This window comes from Anoplophora glabripennis, unplaced genomic scaffold (assembly GCF_000390285.2).
Source record: "Anoplophora glabripennis isolate ALB-LARVAE unplaced genomic scaffold, Agla_2.0 scaffold191, whole genome shotgun sequence".
Classification (NCBI taxonomy): Eukaryota; Metazoa; Arthropoda; class Insecta; order Coleoptera; family Cerambycidae; genus Anoplophora; species Anoplophora glabripennis.
The window spans coordinates 787,403-807,961 of NW_019416357.1; the positions used below are offsets into that span (position 1 = coordinate 787,403).

The window sequence follows — 20,559 nt, forward strand, 5'->3', positions numbered from 1 at the left end:
CGGTGGCCAATTCGCCAATTCCTTCCAGATTTGCCCTGTAAGGTGGCCAAACTGGCTTTTCGATTTTTTTTTGCTCTTCGTGGTAGCATTGCCACTGTATAAATAACGACTCCCACTTTGATTTTAAAGATTTAAAAACGCTTCAGTCTGAGGGCTGTAGTAAGTGACTTGAATATGGCGACAGCTTGAGAATAGTAATATTGTTTTCGTTGCCAATGAAACTAAACGAGGGTCAATATACGACACTTGACCATCATAAATTAACAATGCGGACAGTCTGAGCCCCACTGGTTCTAAAAATTATTTCTGAAAATGTCCTATAATGAAACATGGGAGCTTTGTGTCAAGTTGCGTTAGCCACCATCAGCAATGAGGTATTTTCCCTTCCAGGAGATGTTATGATCCATGTACAGGGAACGCCAATTTTTTTTCGATTTTAGTTTTAGATGGGTCTAAAGAAAAGTTCGTCCAAATCCAAATCCGGAAGATCTAATCCATTTAATAAAATACTTATTGATTACATTAAGCGCTTCTTTCGAGCGTTGTCCACAAGCTGTGTTTTTTTTATTGATAGGTTATATTTTTTCGGAAATCTAAAAACCAATCCTCCGCAGCTTGACTTTCTTAAATGATGTTTTTAGGCCCGTTTTTAGGATTTTAAGTGTTTCAATTCTGTCTAACCACCACCCCCATTTTGGGGGTTCCACTTTTAATGAGAGTCTGGTGCTACGCAAAAATGCAGCCAATTTCGTATTATTGAGATGTATTACTTTTGCGATGCGAAATCAAATTCTGTAATTTATTCTCGAATTATTTATCGATTTGTTTTTTTTTTAATTAATGCCAAAAATTTTAATATTTAACATAGGTTCTTATGGGAAATTCTATGATGCATATCCTTACAATCGAATACGGGTGAAAAAATACAAATGATGAGACGAAAAAAATATAACCATTCACCTGAATTACTGATTATTATTAATAGATGAGCGAAAGAAAAAGAGTAGGTTACCGGACATTTTACAGAGAAATAAATTATCAAATTTAAAAAATTCTGTCTTATCATGCCCCAAAAAATAAACGGGAAGGAGTAACGGCAACAGCGCAATATGAATGAAGATAGGTGGCGGAAAATTGAAATAAAAGTTTCGATACACAAATTAGTCATTAGAAATGGATTACATTCAACTTGTGTTTATTTGTGTAATTCAATTTGGAATAATAAAATAAAATGGGAAATTTTCAAATGAAGTATGTTTTTTGAAATATTTTTTTATTTGTATAGTACGTTAAACTTTCAATACAAGGATTAAAAAATACAGCAGCATATAAACAATGAAATATTTATATTTTGCATCACAGCGCATATAACAATCTTATGCATTTTGACAAATTAATATTTCAATAATTTCAGTACCTATATTTTTTACAATATTTTTGGCTGCAATAACATCGTATGACAGTATAATACTACATATTAAATTGTATTACCTATACTTTCATAGATGCAATTGCTTTAAACCGAGCTTTAAACCCTTGTCTTATAAGGAATATTTTTATTCAAGAAGTGCATCATAGTAGTATGCTATTTATGTATGCATGTAACTAGATCAAATTAAAACTTTTCCACGAGAATCACTTCTTGATCAGTTTGTAGATAATCTAAAATACGTAAAAGTTCTTTGCAAAAAGAGCAATATATGCTTTCTGCCATGTACTCTACGTCGATTAGTTGATGCCCTCGAACGGTGTGCAGAGGTTCTGGCTCCACGATCTTCTCTTCAACAGCTTTTTTCCTGCTTTTGCTATTTACTTCTAATTCTCAAGCACTTATACTTTCTTCTGGTAACAAATTTTCCTTTCTACCGACTCTGTTCTTCATAATACATTTTGTAAAGTTTATATTACAACTTTTGGCATTTACTTATGCACATTGGGTAAAAATAATAATAAAGAAATGGAAATATCTAATTTTAAGTATTTTGAACTCGATTTTATCCAATATCTACAAGCGAGTATCTCAATGTACTTACTTTTTAGAATTTTTTTGCATTGACAACAATGATTTTATAACACGGTAAGTATAGGGTCCTCACGACCCGCTTCACTTCATCCCTCCCCCCCTTGAGTATTGGGCTAACTTTTACTCCTCTGCCGCGACATTACACTAGATCAGCGGTCGGCAACTGGCGGACCGCGATCCAGATCCGGACCACGGGATGTAAAAAACTGGACCGCCAAAAATTTTTTTAAAGTGTAATTACTCAAATTATATAAAAAATATTTTTATATAGATAACGATACATTTGAGTGCCACCCTTATCATTTTTTAATGGTTAATAGGTTAGTTAAAAAAAACTGGCTCAAGACCGCAAATGTAATTTCTTCCATTGATTTTTGAATACAAATATTCCTATATATTGTATTTCCTATTATTTTGTGAGTGCAAATTAAAATTAGTAGGGAGTATACTCATGAGGTCTAGATGCTTTCAACAACCCTTAAATTGTTAAGCAAGGATCATCATGGTAAGTTTAATATATTTTGAAAAATACAGGGTGGCAAAAAATTGTGTTACAAACTAGTAAAACGTCAAAATAAGGGATACAGGAACACTCTCTCTAATATGTGGAGTTGGAGCCACTTCACAGATAGGTAAATTATTTTTTTTTATTTTACCACAATTGTTAACAAAATTCATATTTAAAAACAAATAGAGGCTTGATTAGATACTTTTAGGCCTTAATTCAGAGCATTGATAATAAATTCATAGTATAGTTACTAGGTTTTGCCATAATGTGGCATATTCGATTTTGGTGAAATAAAATGTTTCTAGATTACACTTTTTTGGCAAAGTTGAGGGTTTTCATCACAATTTGTTTATTTTCAATTTTTTCCAAATTCTACTGGAAAATTCGGCAATTTTGGACAACTTTAAATAAAAAATATTCTCTTTTTGGGTATAAATATATGTACGAGGCACATCCACAAAGTAAGAGTACCCAATTTTCTAATAATCGAAATGGCAGTATACAGGGTGTCCGCAAATATCACCGACAACGTTTAACTGCATATTCAGAACGATAAATAAAAATGATCTACGAAAAAAAAGTTAAATAAAAACTTTTTGATTTTTGAGTTACATGCCTTCAAAGTTGTCAAAAATAAAACTAATTTAATTAATAACTTCATAACCCTTTTGCCTCGCATTAAAATTTGTCACATTTATTTGGACTATTATGGCGCATTATTTCTTAAAGCTTTAGTCAAATCGATTTACTGGGTGATAGTTTTCTCCGGTTACCTCTCCCTTTCTGCGGTCAAAACTTTTACAGTAGTCGTATTTTTTTAAACCTGGCAGCAACATTGAAAAGATCGCTTAATTAAAAAAAAAATATTGTCCCTTGAGAAAATCGCCTACAGAAAGCCATTCTTGAGAAAAATTGCATTATTGGCAGGTCTGTGCGTTTCGGTTTGCGTAGCAATGTCACAGATTTAATTGTATGAGTTCAATAGGCGATGAAAACAAAATGTTGATTGCTGTGGCTATCAGGTAATGTCATTATTGTCGTGTGTCTTTAAGATTCTCATCACTCCACACAAGCAAATTATGAAGTTTCGCAGTGCCTCAAGACAATTAAATGGAGGTAAAACTAATGTTCACAAAACATTAAAAAAGCAACTTCCTCGGAGATTTCATTTAACACCTGCTCAAGAACTTGAAAATTTAGATCCCAACGAACGCTTACAATTTCGCCACTGGTTGGTGAATGGCCTCGCAGAAGATAATAATTTGCTTCAAAATTAGTTTTAAACCGATAAACCTTGTTTTACAAGGAACGGAGTTATTTTTCTGGACCTGGTTAAAAATTTTCAAAAGTATCCGGACCACCTAAAATTACTTGCCGACCCCTGCTCTGGATCTTCCCATACTGTTAATTTTTGCTCCTAATACTGCTATGATGTGCACTTAAAACACCATAATTTTTACTTGCACCATAAGCAGACAATATACCTCTAATAATCTCTTCAAGAGCTGTTTGTTTTAAGTCATTTTTATTGTAATTTTAAGTCGTTTTTAATGTAATCGCTCTATACTATTTTTTAATTTTGATATACCCTCACCATTATACTATTTTCTTATATGTAGGTAAGTATCTAAAATTACAGTAAATAATATTAGTGCTTTTATAATCTGTACCTTCACCATGCCACACACATAAACAAAATAAATACGAACTATGTACTGTGTGGCTAAAAAATAATAGTGTACCCGTAAACTAAGTTACCTGAGCAGCATTTTAGAGAATTTACAAATTTTTAAACCTGTCGAAATCCCAGGATTAAATCTGATTTAAAAAGTAGCTTCACAATCACTGTATGCATGAAAGAATATTTGCTATCTGTGTAATACATATTTGCTATACATCACAAATATGATGTTCATTTTTTACAGATTTCTTCTTATGCAGCTTATGGCATTTCCATGTATCAACTACGGAATGTTGTCTTTGCATTGTAATACAGGTGATGCTGGTCAAATAAGATAGATAGTAATCTATGAAATGCGCAGTCTTTCCCCAGATACTCTTACTCAGCTTCGTCCGTTTTTCATTTTTAAACGTATTAAAAGAGTCTGAAGTATGAATAGATGTTCGCCGCAAAATATGTTAATAAACGAAATTAATGAGAATTAAATTAACTGATTAATAACTTTCCTTGAACATTAAGGGTCATTAAATACCAGACTGCCAAATTTTCTGACGGAATATTAATTACCCTTATTATGTCATAAATCAGGAGCTAAATCACCAGCAAATTATCGCATAGTTGTTGACAGCTGTGAGATGGAGCCATAATTATTGTGGCATCTATAGTGACGTAGATATTGATGATGGAAAAATTTCGAAAATTAATATTTTTTATACAGGGTGTCCGCAAATTTCACCAACAACGTTTGACTGCAGATTCACGACGATAAACAAAGACGATCTACGAAAAAAAAGTTAAATAACATTTTTGGTTTTTGAGTTACAAGCCTTCAAAGTTGTCAAAAATAAAACTAATTTAATTAATAACTTCATAACCCTTTTAGCGATTGCGTTAAAATTTGGTACATTTATTTGGACCATTATTGCAAATTATTTCTTAAAGCTTTAGTCAAATTGATATACTGGGTGATAGTTTTATCTGGTTACCTCTTCCTTTTAGCGGTCAAAACTTTTACAGTGATCGTATTTTTTTAAAGCAGGCGGCAACATTAAAAAGGTCGTTTTATTAAAAAAAAATATTGTGTCTTGAGAAAATCGCCTACAGAAAGCCATTCTTGAGAAAAATGGCATTATTTTGAGTTCAGTAGGCGATGAAAACAAGATCTTGTTTGTTGTGGCTATCAAGTAATGTGATTATTCTCGTGTTTCTTTAGTATTTTCATTACTCCACACATACAAATTATGAAAATTTACAACTTCGCTTAATTGTCTTGATACACTGCGGACACTTCTTAATTTGCATGTGTAGAATGATGAGAATCCTAAAGAAACACGACAATAATGATAGCCACAGCAATCGACATCTTGTTTTCATCGCCTACTGAACTCAAAGTTTTAAATCCGTGACACCGCTATACAAACCGAAACGTACAGACCTGCAAATAATGCCATTTTTGTCAAGAATGACTTTCTGTAGGCAATTTTCTCAAGGGACACTATTTTTTTAAATAAAACGACCATTTCAATGTTGCTGCCCGTTTTAAAAAAATACGACCACTGTAAAAGTTTTGACCGTTAAGAGGGAGTGGTAACCGGAGAAAACTATCACCCAGTATATCGATTTGACTAAAATAATACGCAATAATAGTACAAATAAATGTACCAAATTTTAACGAGATCGGTAAAAGGGTTATGGTTATTAATTAAATTAGTTTTATTTTTGACAACTTTGAAGGCCTGTAACTCAAAAACCAAAAGGTTTTTATTTAACTTTTTTTTCGTAGATCGTATTTATTTATCGTCGTGAATATGCAGACAAACGTTGTCAGTGAAAATTGCGGACACCTTGTATTGTCAAATTATTTTACTTATACAGGGTGGTCCGAATTTTATGCAGGAAACTTCGAGGGCAGATAGATCTCTTTAAAATAATATGTGTTTTTCTTATTAACATAGGTATGGAACGGCCTCGTTTTAGATATACAGGGTGTTGAAGTTGTTAAAAAAATGGATTTTTTGCTTATGTCTCCAGAATCTATTAACCGATTTCAATAAAATTTAGTACAGATAATGTATGATAGTAGGCCTTGTATTTCCTAAAATATGAGCTTTAAAGGTTCAACCAGTGGTGTACAACTGGACAGGGGTTCCCCCTTTTTTACAAAAAAAACTACGCCACTGCATTTTTTACATGTCATTGTAACTGATTTATATTTTAATGCACAAAATACGTAAAAAAGGTAACTTTAATTTTTTCCCTAAGATTCGCCGTTCTCAAGTTATTCATACCAATACAATCCCCTTGTGGCAGACACTTCTGATAATAATATTACAAGAATATTTGTTGATGTTTAAAAGTAAGTGCAATTTGTAAGCACATCAACAAAATTATTTACACTCCTTTCTACACCACCTGTGAGGTAGTGTGCGATATAAACAAAAAATCATTTTTTTTTAAACCTCAACACCATGTATCTCTAAAACGGGGCCGTTCCAGACCTATGTTTATAAGGCAAACCCATATTATTTTAAAGAAATCTATGTACCCTCGAAGTTTCCTGCATAAAATTCGAACTGCCCTGTACAGAGCTTACTAAAACTATTGTTTTACAGAGCTAGCTCTATCTTACTAACTTCAAACGTAGATCCTACGTCACAAAGTACAATGTTTATAATAAATGGTACCCAAAATTCACGCAAGAAGTAATTTTGATAGAAAACAGGTTTTTAATTAAATTGTAATTTTTTATGGATTTATGGATAGGCGCTCAATTTCCTCTTTCAAGGCAAAAAAATTGAAACCATTTCTTTCAAATTTCAATAATACAACAATAGAATGCCAAAAATATATGGATAAACGATGAATATCTATACAGGGTGTCCCAAAAGTATGAAAACAGCACAATAACTTTCGAAAAATGCATTTTGAGGAAAAATGATTCAGACAAAAGATTTAGGATTTCCCTGGCTATTCAATGGTGACCCTAGATTTGACCTTAACCCTGACCTACAACGTTATTTCAAGGTCAAGTTAATTTTTTCAAATGGGATGCCCTACTTTTGACCCCGGAAATGGAAAGAGCGGAAAATTTTACGTTCAGATATGTCCTTGACCATTTTCCGAATTTGGCCTCTGATGGTCATTAGAGGTCAAATCAAGGTCACGCATGGCTTGGCGCGCTGTCTTGAAAACAACGGGTTGCAAAAAAATGACCATAACTAACATTGTAGGATTTTTCCCTGGCTATCTGACGGTGACCCTTGATTTGACCGTGACCTTCACCTTCAAAAACCGCACTATATCAATTTAGGCAAAAATCGGTTGATTTTTGAAATCGCGTCCGCCATCTTGGACTAATATTTCTCAAAAACAGATTTCAGATTCGTAGTCCGCGACCCCAAAAACCCCCCTATACCAAATTTGGCGTAAATCGGTTAATTTTTTGGAATCGAGTCCGCCATCTTGGAACCGCCATCTTGGAAAATGGTCAAGGACATATCTGAACGTAAAATTTTCCGCTCGTTTAATTTCCGGGGTCAAAAGTAGGGCATCCCACTTGAAAAAATTAACTTGACCTTGAAATAACCTTGAAGGTCAAGGTCAAGATAAAATCTAAGGTCACCATTGAATAGCCAGGAAAAAATCCTAAATCTTTTGTCCAAATCATTTTTCCTCAAAATGCATTTTTCGAAAGTTATTGTGCTGTTTCCATACTTTTGGGACGCGTTGTATAAATAAAATAGTATTAATTTAATCCCAATTTTCTGCGAGAACTTAGAATATACCTACATATTTTACCTTGTGTAGAATATACATATTTTATATATTAAATTAGTCTGAGAAAAAAGGGTCAATTAACTTTGTGAAGACTTTGCAGTTTCAGGTTGATGAAATAACATCTTATTTGCTTTTTCATATGCTTGTGCAAACTAAGTTTAAATGAACTCCCTGCAGAGTGCTTGAGGGAGAATATGTAAAGTAAACAGAAAGAATAAAATTAGTTTAGAAAATTTCACTGGTATTGCACTACTGCGAACAAAGGTATGGTCTATACACCAAAATTACTTTAACGGATCCCGCTGAGATTATACATATGTACCAGTTTAACTTATTTCTTCTGACCGCTGATGGTCGGATGCGTAGTGGCAAGGTGTAGAAGGGAAGCTCATTTCCTTTTGGGATTCATAGAACGTTTTCGCAAAAAGTAAAGGAGCCTACATCAAACATGTCAATCAAACTTTTAAATGCGAAAAGCGAAAAAGTAATACATAATAAAATAACGAATAAATATATACTTATTTATGTAAATAAATGTATTTTACCTAATGCATTTGAAGGTAGCAGGTATTTTATCAAAGGTTTTAACCATTTTCGCTTTACCTCAAACAATTTATGATAATTGTTATGGATTAAAAAGTTTGTGTGATCTTTGGGGTCGTGTCGACCTCTCATGGAATCTAATTAAAATCTTAGATTTATCATATATAGGATGTTCCACCTAAGAAGGATTCTTCTGTAACTCTGCAACTGTAAAATTTATAAAAAAAATGGTTTTAATAAAAAATAAAAGTTGCCTGGAATCATGTGGGCCATGTACACAATTTCAGCTCTCTTAATGCGGCTAGATAGCGTCTAAACCGTAAGAGTTAGAAACCTGCAGTTTTCAAAGTTCGTTTTGGCCTAAATTACTCTATCTTCTCATCTGTGAGCAAAACATGTACGTTATTCAGACTCGGAAATACTGAGACCTACATTTAATAATCTTACGAGTTGAAAAACTTTTTCTTTCAAATGGAATGACCCATATTAATTGTCATGGGTGAATGCAAAATTGAATACCCTTTCGACTGATATAAGGTTGTCTATACTTATCTCTCACAATTTTCACGTAAAATCAGGTTATTTTCTCCGAAAAAGTAGCTATGCAACAGCGTCAAGAAGGCCTTGCAAAACCACTTTTCTCTCACATTTTATCAGGCCCGGGACTGTCAGTGTCAATATTTACTGACATGTTTAAAAAGTGCTTTGACAAACAAAAGTAAACAACTAAAACAAAACGCAAAACGAAACAAACTGAAACTAGGAACACAACAAGGAGAAGAATACTTGGACCGCTGATTTACATCAATTGCTCGAAGTGCCCTCCATTTTGATAATTAATACACAAACGAATTCGATTTTTAAAAGATTAATCAAAATTGGTCAGCATGTCTGGCGTAATTTCTTGAAATGCTACTGTAATGCGCTGCCACATATCTTCCGCGGTAGTTGGTGGTGTAACGTAAACTTTACTTTTTATAAATCCCCATAAAAAGAAGTCGCAACTTGTCATATCTGGACACCTTGAAGGCTAACTCCTGGTCCCCCGCGCACAATCTATCTGTTGGGAAAAGTTTCTTGTTTCTGACGAACCGCAGCGGTATTGTGAGGTGGAGCACCATCATGTTGCATCCACATTCTTTGAAGTGTAGCTAAAGGAATGTCGCCTAACAAATCTAGAGGGTTGGTTAAAAAGTTTAAATAAACTGCTCCAGTTATATGCTGGTCAAAAAAGAATGATCCAATGACATGAGCTCCCAAGATTGCTCCCCACAAGTTCAAAGACCATCGTTGGCTATGAGTTGTCCGGAATTGGTGAGGATTTACTGTGTCATAATAGTGGTAATTAACGAAACCATTTTTATAAAAAGTAGCCTCATCGGAGAACACGACCCGTTTAAAAGAATCATCTGGATGTAACAAGTGCCCACTGACAAAACTCCAGTCTCCGCTGAAAGTCTACTTTTAGTAACTCTTGGTGTAATTGGATGCGATAAGGATGTGCTGTGATGTGATTTCGTAAAATCCTATGTATCGACGTTGTACTAATACAATTGCAAGGCCTTCTTAACGCTGTTACATAGCTACTTTTTCGGACTTTAGAAATGAACCTGATTTTTCTGGAAAACTGTTAGAGATAAGTATGGACAATAACTATCAATATATCAGTCGAAAGGGCATCAATTTTACATTCACCCATGACAATTAATATGAGTCATTCCATTTGAAAAAAAGAAAGTTTTTCAACTCGTAAGATTATTAAATGTAGGTCTCAGTATTTCCGAGTATGAATAACGTACACGTTTTACTTACATTCATATGTAAGTAAAATCTGATCTCGAAAACGGTAAGTTTTAAACACCATGTACATTTAATAAACTCTACCTAATATTAACCAAGGAATTCATAAACGCAATAATATACAGGGTGTTCCATTTAAAATAACAAAGTTATGTAACGCCCACGCGAAATGGTAAAGCTAAAAATATTTTCTTTACATGGCCCACATAATTCCAGACAACTTTTATTAAAACCATTTTCTTATAAATTTTACAGTTGCAGAGTTACAAAAGAATCCCTCTTAGGTGTATAAGGCAGCTTGGTCTTGTGTCACAGCTGGAATTTCGTGGCTTTCCTGGTATTCCCGGAAAAATTCGGAACCTGGAGTCGCTTCGGTGGTTGCTTTACCAACAATACAGGGCTGTCTGCATGTTGTCCACTTTGGTTGGATCGTCTGCGACTCTATGGGCAATTTCGGCGGTTGAATTCGAAACGTGTCAAAATTTTGATTTTGAACCGACGATGTTTGGGTGCTTGTAACGACAGGTTCCTCCATGTTCTCAGACATATGCTACGCTGTTGGAGTGATTTTGGAGCTTTTTAAAGCTCTTCAAGCGATTTCTTGTTTTGAATTTGAAACGTGGACCAAGTTGCTCGTGGCATCTCGCACGGCTAAACGCACATATCTGAAGCATACTTTACAAATACAATTGCCGTGTCAAGAAAATTATTGATTTGACACATTAGATCAGACCAACACACATAAATTGAAATTTAAAAAAATATATACATTAAACAAATAAAGGGTCAAAAGAATTTCCGAAATTTTTCTGTGATTTTGTAAATAAGTGCGAAATATTTTAGGAGGTGGTTGCCGAAATTTAATGGTTGTAATTTATTTAGAAATATTGGCAGCAACCTACTAGATAAAGTAGATCTATAGAAATTAAAAATACACAACGCAATAAAATGGTTTTTTTTTTCAAAAACTGTGACTCCTACAAAAAAAAATTTAGACTAATTTCATTCATTTTTTTTATTAAAAAAGGTTGTGGCATTCTCGTACAAACGCCACTAGTGCAAGCAGAAATATTTGGATCACCCCAAAAAATGCACATTTATCCAAAGCGTTTGTCAAATTTCGTTTATATGAACATTTTTCACAAAATAACTTCGGCAACCACCCCCTAAAATATTTCGCACTTATTTACAAACACCTTGTATGTCATATTACCATTTCAAAAAATAAATAAAATAACAATGACAATGATTTCTTTTGAAGACCTAGTAACAACCCGTTGGACCTCTAATCATAAATTAGATCATCAATGGAACAAAATTGCGCTGAAGGCTGATTTAAAAAATAGTAAATATGATTTAAATAAAATGTTCTAATTCTGATATTTTTATATTATAAATAATATCGATTTGACACATCAGATCAGACCTACACATAAAAATTGAAATTTAAAAAAAATATGCACTAAACAAAGCAATTAAAGGGTCAAAAGAATTTCCGAAATTTTTCCGTGATTTTTGACAGATTGTATTTAAATGAAAAATGGTCGTATCGAGAATTAAAAAAAAGCATTTTGAAGCTCTAAGATTCTAGTTTTTAAATCTTTCGGTCGAAAATTTTTAGGAGCTACGGTTATCATACAATTCTAAAAAATAACGCGACAAAAAAAAATTTTGCATTTTTGTATTTTTTTCCGAGTTCAGGGACACGGAAAAAAAAATGTTTTGAGGTTTTCTCACATTTTTACCGCAAATAACTTTTAAATTATTTAAAAAAAATAGTATTTTTCGAAAAATTTTCAAAAAATTTTCGATCTTTTTTTGGAAAACCTTCCGGACGTTGAAGAAAACAAAATCCAATTGTTTCTAGCACGATTCGGCTTTTCTGCCCTATGCTTCTGTTCATCAGCTTTTAATTAAATTAAAATTAAAGTTGATGACCCAAACCAGATTTCGATTCATACCTTTTTTTACGACTTTGTAATTAATTTGTATGCAGTCTGTAATCATTTAAAAATCAGTTTTTTTCAAAACTACCCTTTTTCTTCTGAAAAAAAATTTCGAAAATTTTTCGAAAAAATTTTTTTCCATTTTAGTCATGATTATGAAGTGTTTAAGCTTAAAATCGTGACCTTTTAATTTTTTTCAAAAGTTTGACTGTTTGAAACAAAGAGACGGTTCGTTAGATCGAGATGAAATTTCACAGGGTTCTTCTGGATATATCGAACTGTAAAAGTCATGCTTAACATTAGTCATTTCGTGAATGTTTATAATTTAGCCGTCAATTTTCTAAAAAAACATAAATTACCCTTTTTTCCTGTTTTTTTAAATTCCTATAAGACGAGAAAAAAAATCCGAAATGTTGCGGCAGCATGTTATAGGACATTTATTACAGTTTTCAAAGCTTCTCTTCAATTTTCTGTACGACCAGTTGTCGCTGAAATATCGATGATTGAAGACAAAAGGATCCTTTTCCATTGAAAGTCCGATATTTCGATGAATAATGGTCGTATCGAAATTAAAAGAAAAAAAGGAAATTAAAGCTGAAGAAACAACCTATCTGGTCCATGCAATGGCTTCGCTGAAAAAAAAAATTTCAAGTCCGTGAACTCGGAAAAAAAATAAAAAAATTTGCAAAATTTTTTTGCCGCGCTATTTCTTAGAATTGCATGATAATCGTAGCTCCTAAAAATTTTCGACCGAAAGATCTAAAAACTAGAATCTTAGAGCTTCAAAATGCTTTTTTTTAATTCTCGATACCATTTTTCACTAAAATACAGTCTGTCAAAAATCACGGAAAAATTTCGGAAATTCTTTTGACCCTTTAATTGTTTGCATTAGTGTAGTTGTATAAGTTGTCTTTAGAATTACTTTTGTAGTTAATACGACATTATGGCGTCCAGAAAGTCCAAATATGAACCATTATCGCCACTGTCATATTTACGCCATCCGTCGATGTGTTTGGCCGAAAACATTTCGAACGACCTCGTATATGTACAAATACATTTAACTGATCGATGTAGATAGAGATTTACATTTCTGTAATTATACACCTGTTGAGAAAATTATCGTTTGCAATTATATTATTCTTATCTACCTCCGGCAATGCACTTACCCCCCAATTCCAACGCAACTCTAGTTTATTTTAAAGTAATGGGCCAAAACCAACTGGGTCGATTCCTGTTCTGCGCATAAAAGAGTCTCTTCCACGTATAACCTTAATATATACAGAAGAACAGTTTCAGAAGGCATTTCTAGGCACAAGTTCGTTTCAAGTTACTAAAAAGAAAACTCGATGAAAAAAATACTTTTAAAAATGTTTCTTAACAGAAAAATATACAAATTTAGGCAAAGACGATTAAACTTTCTCCAAAATATAAGTTTAACAGTGTTTCACTGATTATTTTAAGCCACGCAACAAAAAATTGCATTTACATAATAGGGCGAGAGTACAACAAATAGCATAAACCAAACAATAAGTAAGAGAAAAAATCAGTAACTCAGTATGCAACTTAAAGATAATGTCAGATACTTAAATATATTAATGTACTAATACCATGAGATGATAATTATACAGGGTGTTTGTAAATAAGTGCCAAATATTTTATAGGGTGGTCGCCGAAATTTAATGGTTGTATTTTATTTAGAAATATTGACAGATAATGTAGATCTATAGAAATTAAAAATACAGAACGCAATAAAATGTTTTATTTTTATTTTTTCAAAAACGATGCCTCCTACGAAAAAATTGAAGAGACCAATTTCATTCAGAATTGATGGCGGATTTCTAAAAAAATATCAAAACGGGAAAAAGTCAGTGGCGTACCATTTTTTTTATTAAAAAAGAAGGTGGCATTCTCGTATGAACGCCACTGGTGCAAGTAGAAATATTCGGATCACCACAAAAAATGCACAGTTATCCCTCCAAATCGTTTTTCAAATTTCGTTTGCATCAAGCCCCAACTTTTTTTTAAATGGAAGGTTTAGGTTGATTATTTTTTTATTTTAAAGCTTTTTCAATTGCAAAGACAATTACGTATTTTTTTTGTTGCTTTTTATAAGTCAGCAGCTGTAGAGGCAACAATTGAGCTTTTTTGTAAAATCCAGTGCTTAATCGTTTTTAATTTTTTCGATGTTACTGAATATTTTGGAAATTCAATAAGTTAATTTGATTTCTAGTGGTATTTCAATTAAAAAAGATCTGTTCCATTTTATTCCAGAAACAAATTATTTATTATTATTATTACTATTTTTTAGTCTAAAATAAATTTACACAGTTGTATACATGGAAAATAATTATATTACTTACTGTTCGTTTCACATACAAAAATGTATAAGAATTATTTACTAGAAGTACAGTTTTAAATACAATGTAGGTAATCATAAAAGTCTGTTAATTCAGTGAAGTAGGAATTTGTCCCTACTACCTTTCAAAAAATTTAAAATTTCTAAAATTACATTCCATTTAAAATTAGAAATGTTAAATATAATAATTAATAAATAACTATAATATAATAAAGACTCGCATCCTTAAGCCCATTTTATTATGTATTATTTCTCAGTTACTATGTAATATTTTCTAAAACATTTGAAAGATTTACTTCTGTTATCTCAAGAAAAAACATTTAAGCTCTTCAGTCTATAAAACAAATTAAAACTTTTACCATTAATTTTTTCTATCCACATATTAATTGCGTCATAATAAAAGTTTTACAATTCCCAACTTTTTATTTCATGTAATAAATTTATTCTTTTTTTTTTTTCAGGTGACATTACACAAAAAGGATATGAAAAGAAGAGAACAAGACTTCTGTCTCCCTACGTGCCTAAACAAAATTCAAGTAAGTTTCAACATAAGATGTATAATATTTTTTACGTATATGAATTAATTCAGTTTTGTATGAAAGTTGTCTTATATCAATATAAATGATGTGTTTGCACCATTTTGTGACGTCACGTGTGTCTTTGTTTCCTAGTATATTTGTTTCTGTTTATTTCTACTTTACTTTTTGATAATGAGTTTAAACGTAACTAACTTCTAAGTCTTTTGGTAGTGGATTGGGTATTTAACATTTTTCGTACTAAAATATTGGATTTAAGTCAACATATATTTCTACAGGGTGTAAAAGCGATGTTGTGATACACTTTTAAGACAATTCTGTCATCAGAACAAACAAGAAAGGTAGACATCGAACTTGATACAGTGCAAGTTCCGTTATAGTAGATACTTACATGTAAATTTTAAACAAAAAGTAATCAATAGCATCGATATTATACTCCAGTCGAGTTAGATTATAAAACCTGAAAACTTGAAAAAATTATTAATAGACATTTTATTGCTCTTTATGACGGGGAGGGTATGTAGAATGATAATATCAAGAAAGTAACTCGAAAGAGGTGACGCTAAGTTGGCAAATTGCAAATAAGTTAAATTTTTTTTACTGTCCATGAAAATCTAGACGACATATTGGAAAATTAATTGTTTTGAAATTTATGGAAAAGACGGTCAATACAAAGACCAATATGTGAGCCAAAGGCCGATTCAATTGACCGTGAAATTGTTGCTCCAGATACTTGTTAATTAATTTTGGAAGTTAATATTGTAGATAAAGGTTCTAATAATTCATCCAAAGAAACGTATCGAAAAAGAAAAATTTCAAAAAGTTGAAATTAAGTAGCCTTTTACAACTAACAAAGTAGGACGTACAAAACAACTTTATAAACAAATTGTCTCAGTGCCAGACAAAAGTCGCTCGGGAATTCGCTCTTTTTGCATTAGAGTTTATTTTGACGGCAATACATGATGTTTTTCTACTAAAAGAGGTGCATATGTTTTGATTGGAAATCGTCTGTTTAGTTTAGTCTATACATATAGCTAATACGAAGGAACTGAACTGTACCAAATATGAAGTGTACCTGATGCCCGATTTTTGAGCATCATCATGAGAATATCGTTTCTTAAGAAATACATGATCGATCATATTAAGACAGTTACGAAAGATGATGAATAACGTTCCGAAGATAAATTTCTTCTCGTTTATTGACAAAAGACTGAAAATTTTGTTTTCATTTTTTTAGTTAATATCCAAAGGAGATGGATTTTTAAACTTAAACATGATTAGGATACTTTCTATAGTTGTCTTATTAGATGTGTCATATTGTGTTTCCGTAATTTTCATTGTTTCTCATTTTTCTAATTACGATGATTTTTACAAAGTGTGCTTCGGAAACAAGGTGTCTAAGAATTACTCCAGACGAATGACAGTTGAGTTAAATTTTCATTGACATCAGAGTTTAGAGAACTAAAAATGCAATTTTCAAAAGAAGACCAGAAGGATTTGCTGCAAACGTATTGATCAATTGTTTTTAAAAGTATCTGGTTCTGGTTCATATAAAAATTGCAATTTTTAGTTGTCTTAACTTTGACGTTCTCAAATAAATTTTAAGTAACTGTCAAAATTTCATTTGGAGTAATAGTGAATGTATTGTCTCCAAAGCAGCCTACGTAAAACTGGTTAATCTGATATTTCAGCAAATACAAAAACTATAACGTAGGTATAACGTATAATAAGAAAAATAAGGTTAATTTAGCTGGATGAAACCTATCTTGACCTTGAACAATTTATTAAAAACTATTTACATTCAATCTTTGAAAAATCTTAGTCTTCAGGAATCGTTTTAAGAAAAAATATTAATTATATATTTTTTTTGTTTTGATGAGGAATCGCTCTTAAATTTTTTTCTCAATTCGCTATTACACTCTGTATATTACACTATGGCGCTACTAAAATAGTCGATATAATTTTAAAAAGACAAAAATAGTTAATATATGCCTTACGATGATTTGAAGAAAATACTATTTTTATTTGAGTAAAATTTAATTTTGCCTGCATATTCTACTACTAAATAGAATTTGTTTATGTTATTACAGTGTAACAAATTATTTTTTAGAAAAATTACTGGACAAAAAGTTTTTTATTTGTAACTGGAGAAATGTTGCAATTTATCAAAATGATACAAGGGCACAGGTTTTTTTACTACGCCAATTTAGAACACTGGCCAACTTTGAATTTAATTTTAGAGTATTTTCATGACCCAGTGATTAAATTGAAGGTAATTTGTTTGGGAATGGGGTCAGTTTTAAAAAAAAAACAGTTTAGTGGTTAGTCGACGTTTCGGCTATATTTAAGCCTTCTTCAGGACACTAAAATAATTACAATAAATAAATATACACATCATTATACATATTGACTATTAGGATTAAAACATATTAAAATTCAATAATATTACAATGATGAAGGATCAAGAACCAATCACAAGGAAACGTTTACGAAAATATAATAATAAATTTATCAGGTACTTACATCCAAAAAAGGTTTTCCGTGTAACAAATAATCTAAATAATGGGGAGTAAAATAGGTAGTATGTTGCTGTATCAAAATCGCAGCGATATAGATAATTTACAAACATCGTATTTTAATCTTATAGACAGAAGTAAGAGACACAGACATTTAACAACAATATAGCTCTGGTTTTATACACATTTCAATGTCTTTGAATTTTTTTTGTCTTGGCCCCCTTTTTTCTGTTCCACACTTAAATCCTCTAATAGATTCATTCATAGATATTTTAATCAACATCGAGTAATGTACTATTTTGATACAGCAACATACTACCTATTTTACTCCCCATTATTTAGATTATTTGTTACAGGGAAAACCTTTTTTGGATGTAAGTACCCGTTAAATTTATTATTATATTTTCGTAAACGTTTCCTTGTGATTGGTTCTTGATCCTTCATCATTGTAATATTATTGAATTTTAATCTGTTTTAATCCTAATAGTCAATATGTATAATGATTTGTATGTTTATTTATTGTAATTATTTTAGTGTCCTGAAGAAGGATTAAATATAGCCGAAACGTCGACTAACCAATAAACTGTTTTTTTTTTTAAAAAAACTGACCCCATTCCCAAACAAATTACCTTCAATTTGAATTTAATATTCTAGAAATACTTACTATTACTAGATACTACTATCACCGAATTACTATTAATTAATAATAAAAATATTTATAAAAACACTTATTAGCTATCGATGTCTGTCTCGCCACAATTAAGATTTAAAGTCATTAATTTCAAAGTTACAGTTGTTTAAATGACGTCATTATTTCGTTTGTTTTAAATAAGTATTTAAAAAGTTTTATCGAATCACATTTTTATGTGTGCGTTACTGGTTTATTATCATTATTTTCCTACTATTTTGTAATTTAACAAAATATTTCATTAAACTAATATGTATTTTTTTTATAAATTTTCTGTAAATGAAACAACAACCAAAACATAATGTAACTGTTGAATGCATTATTAATACGTTGCCAGTGGTGTCGAATTTTAACGGAAATGGGGTAATTTAAGTAAATATCCACGATTGTGTCCCGAAGAGAGAATTTTTTTATTTGTAAATTGACGGCAAAATGTCATTCTTTAAAAAATTTCTTGCTTAAACTTTTAATTTCATAAGCATGGTGTTCAGTTTTTGGAAAAATATATTCTAGTTACAAGAAGGTGGTAAATACGAAATTTTAGACAACAGTTGTGATTCTCGAATAAACCAGAATATTCCCAAATTCTCTGGTATAAACCGGAAATTCTTGACATAATTCATTAAAATCCATTGAAATTATATTGGAACTTCTAAGTCTGGACCGCATCTTCATGTTCTGTTATTGGATACATTATATTTAATGCTGATTCATGGCTTGAAACCATCGATGTATAGGTGTCTGGAAAAATAAAAATGGGCGGTGCTCATAAAGACACTAAATTTTAGTAGTACTATTATTTGTTTCTACTAACTTCTACTAGATTAGTGGTGCTCATAAAGTACTATTAATATTAGCAGTTCTTAATATTAGGTACCTAGTTAGTTGTAAATATTTTAGTAGTACTTTATGGCTATATTAAGGTTTACCAAGTCATTTAATAAATATAAAATTAACCTTATTTAAAAAAAATTGGAAATTAGGCAAATGAGAGAAATTCGTGAAAATCATGAACTGAGAGAATTACATTTGAGCATGAAGAGAAAAATTTACAAGAAAAAAAAAATCCTTTAAATATTTTAGGTGTCATTGCATTTGTAAAAATTTATATATTTTCAAAAACTAGAGTCAGATTTATATGTAATATTATAAGAAACGATATTGAATCAAGATCTAATTACAATTTATACCAATTTCAGTCATTATTTTAGAAGAAAATTAAAACTGAACACAGAACAGACACAGAAGATAAAACACGGTCTTATTAGTGCAGATTTCCTATTGAGGGTTGCTTTCGCTGTACAGCAAGAAATAAACGCTCTCTCAACGGTAATAATAAAGAATTTTATTGAAAACTGGTGTACAGAAAACTTTGACCAAACATGTGTACCCACACTATAATGTTTCTCTCTCAACATAAATAAATTTCTATATATTTCTATGTTATAAATATTTGACAATTGGTAGATCACGTTTACCAGATTTACCTTACAATTTATTAAAATATTTTGGTAGTTATATTAGGAGCACTACTAGCATTAATAGCATACTATCCTATTTTATTAAAAAAATAGCTTAATAGGTAGGTACTGATATTTAGTAAAAGATGAGCTCGGTTCGATAAGTTTAGTATAATTCAAATTTACTTGTAAAAATGTAATATAGGTACACTATGCAATACAAAGACCGTGCATTAAAATTATACAGGGTCTACTGGTTGTTTAATTTATTACTCAATATTTTGTACTAGGCCAGTCATTATAGCTTTTTTTCGGGAAAAAAATACTATTAGAAGTTTCTCTGCGGAATATTGTTCAGAAACGTGTTATAAACAAAATATCAAAAAATCAAATCGAGACTAGTTGGGAAACTTTGTTAAAACAATGGTCAAAATTATGCAAAAGTGGTTTTTTGACTCGCGTAAAAAAACTGTTATTCATAGAGAAAAAGGGTTTATACAAAAAAGGTATGTATTAAATAAATCTGTAAAATAAGACAAGTCCGATTAAATTCCCATAATTTGTTTATGCGCAAGAGCTCAAAAATGGTCGAAATTGTCCGCTTTTTTCAATTGCTAATAATTAATGCAATTTTCATCGCAGACACTTGTAATTCAGGATTTTTTAAGCTTTTTGCACCCTTAATAAGTGGTAAAAATTTCAGCCCAAAAACTTCATTAGCTTGG

At 31.3% G+C, this 20,559-nt stretch overlaps 1 protein-coding gene across 5 annotated transcripts in view; it reads left to right on the forward strand.

The window, feature by feature from the left end:
- LOC108905810 (disco-interacting protein 2) overlaps positions 1–20,559 on the forward strand; it is a 536,129-nt gene that overhangs the window by 468,209 nt on the left and 47,361 nt on the right. For all 5 annotated transcript variants that reach the window (XM_018708835.1, XM_018708829.2, XM_018708830.2 and 2 more), the window contains one exon: positions 15,096–15,170. In XM_018708835.1, the coding sequence (XP_018564351.1) occupies positions 15,096–15,170 (75 nt within the window). The remainder of the gene's footprint in view (positions 1–15,095; positions 15,171–20,559) is intronic.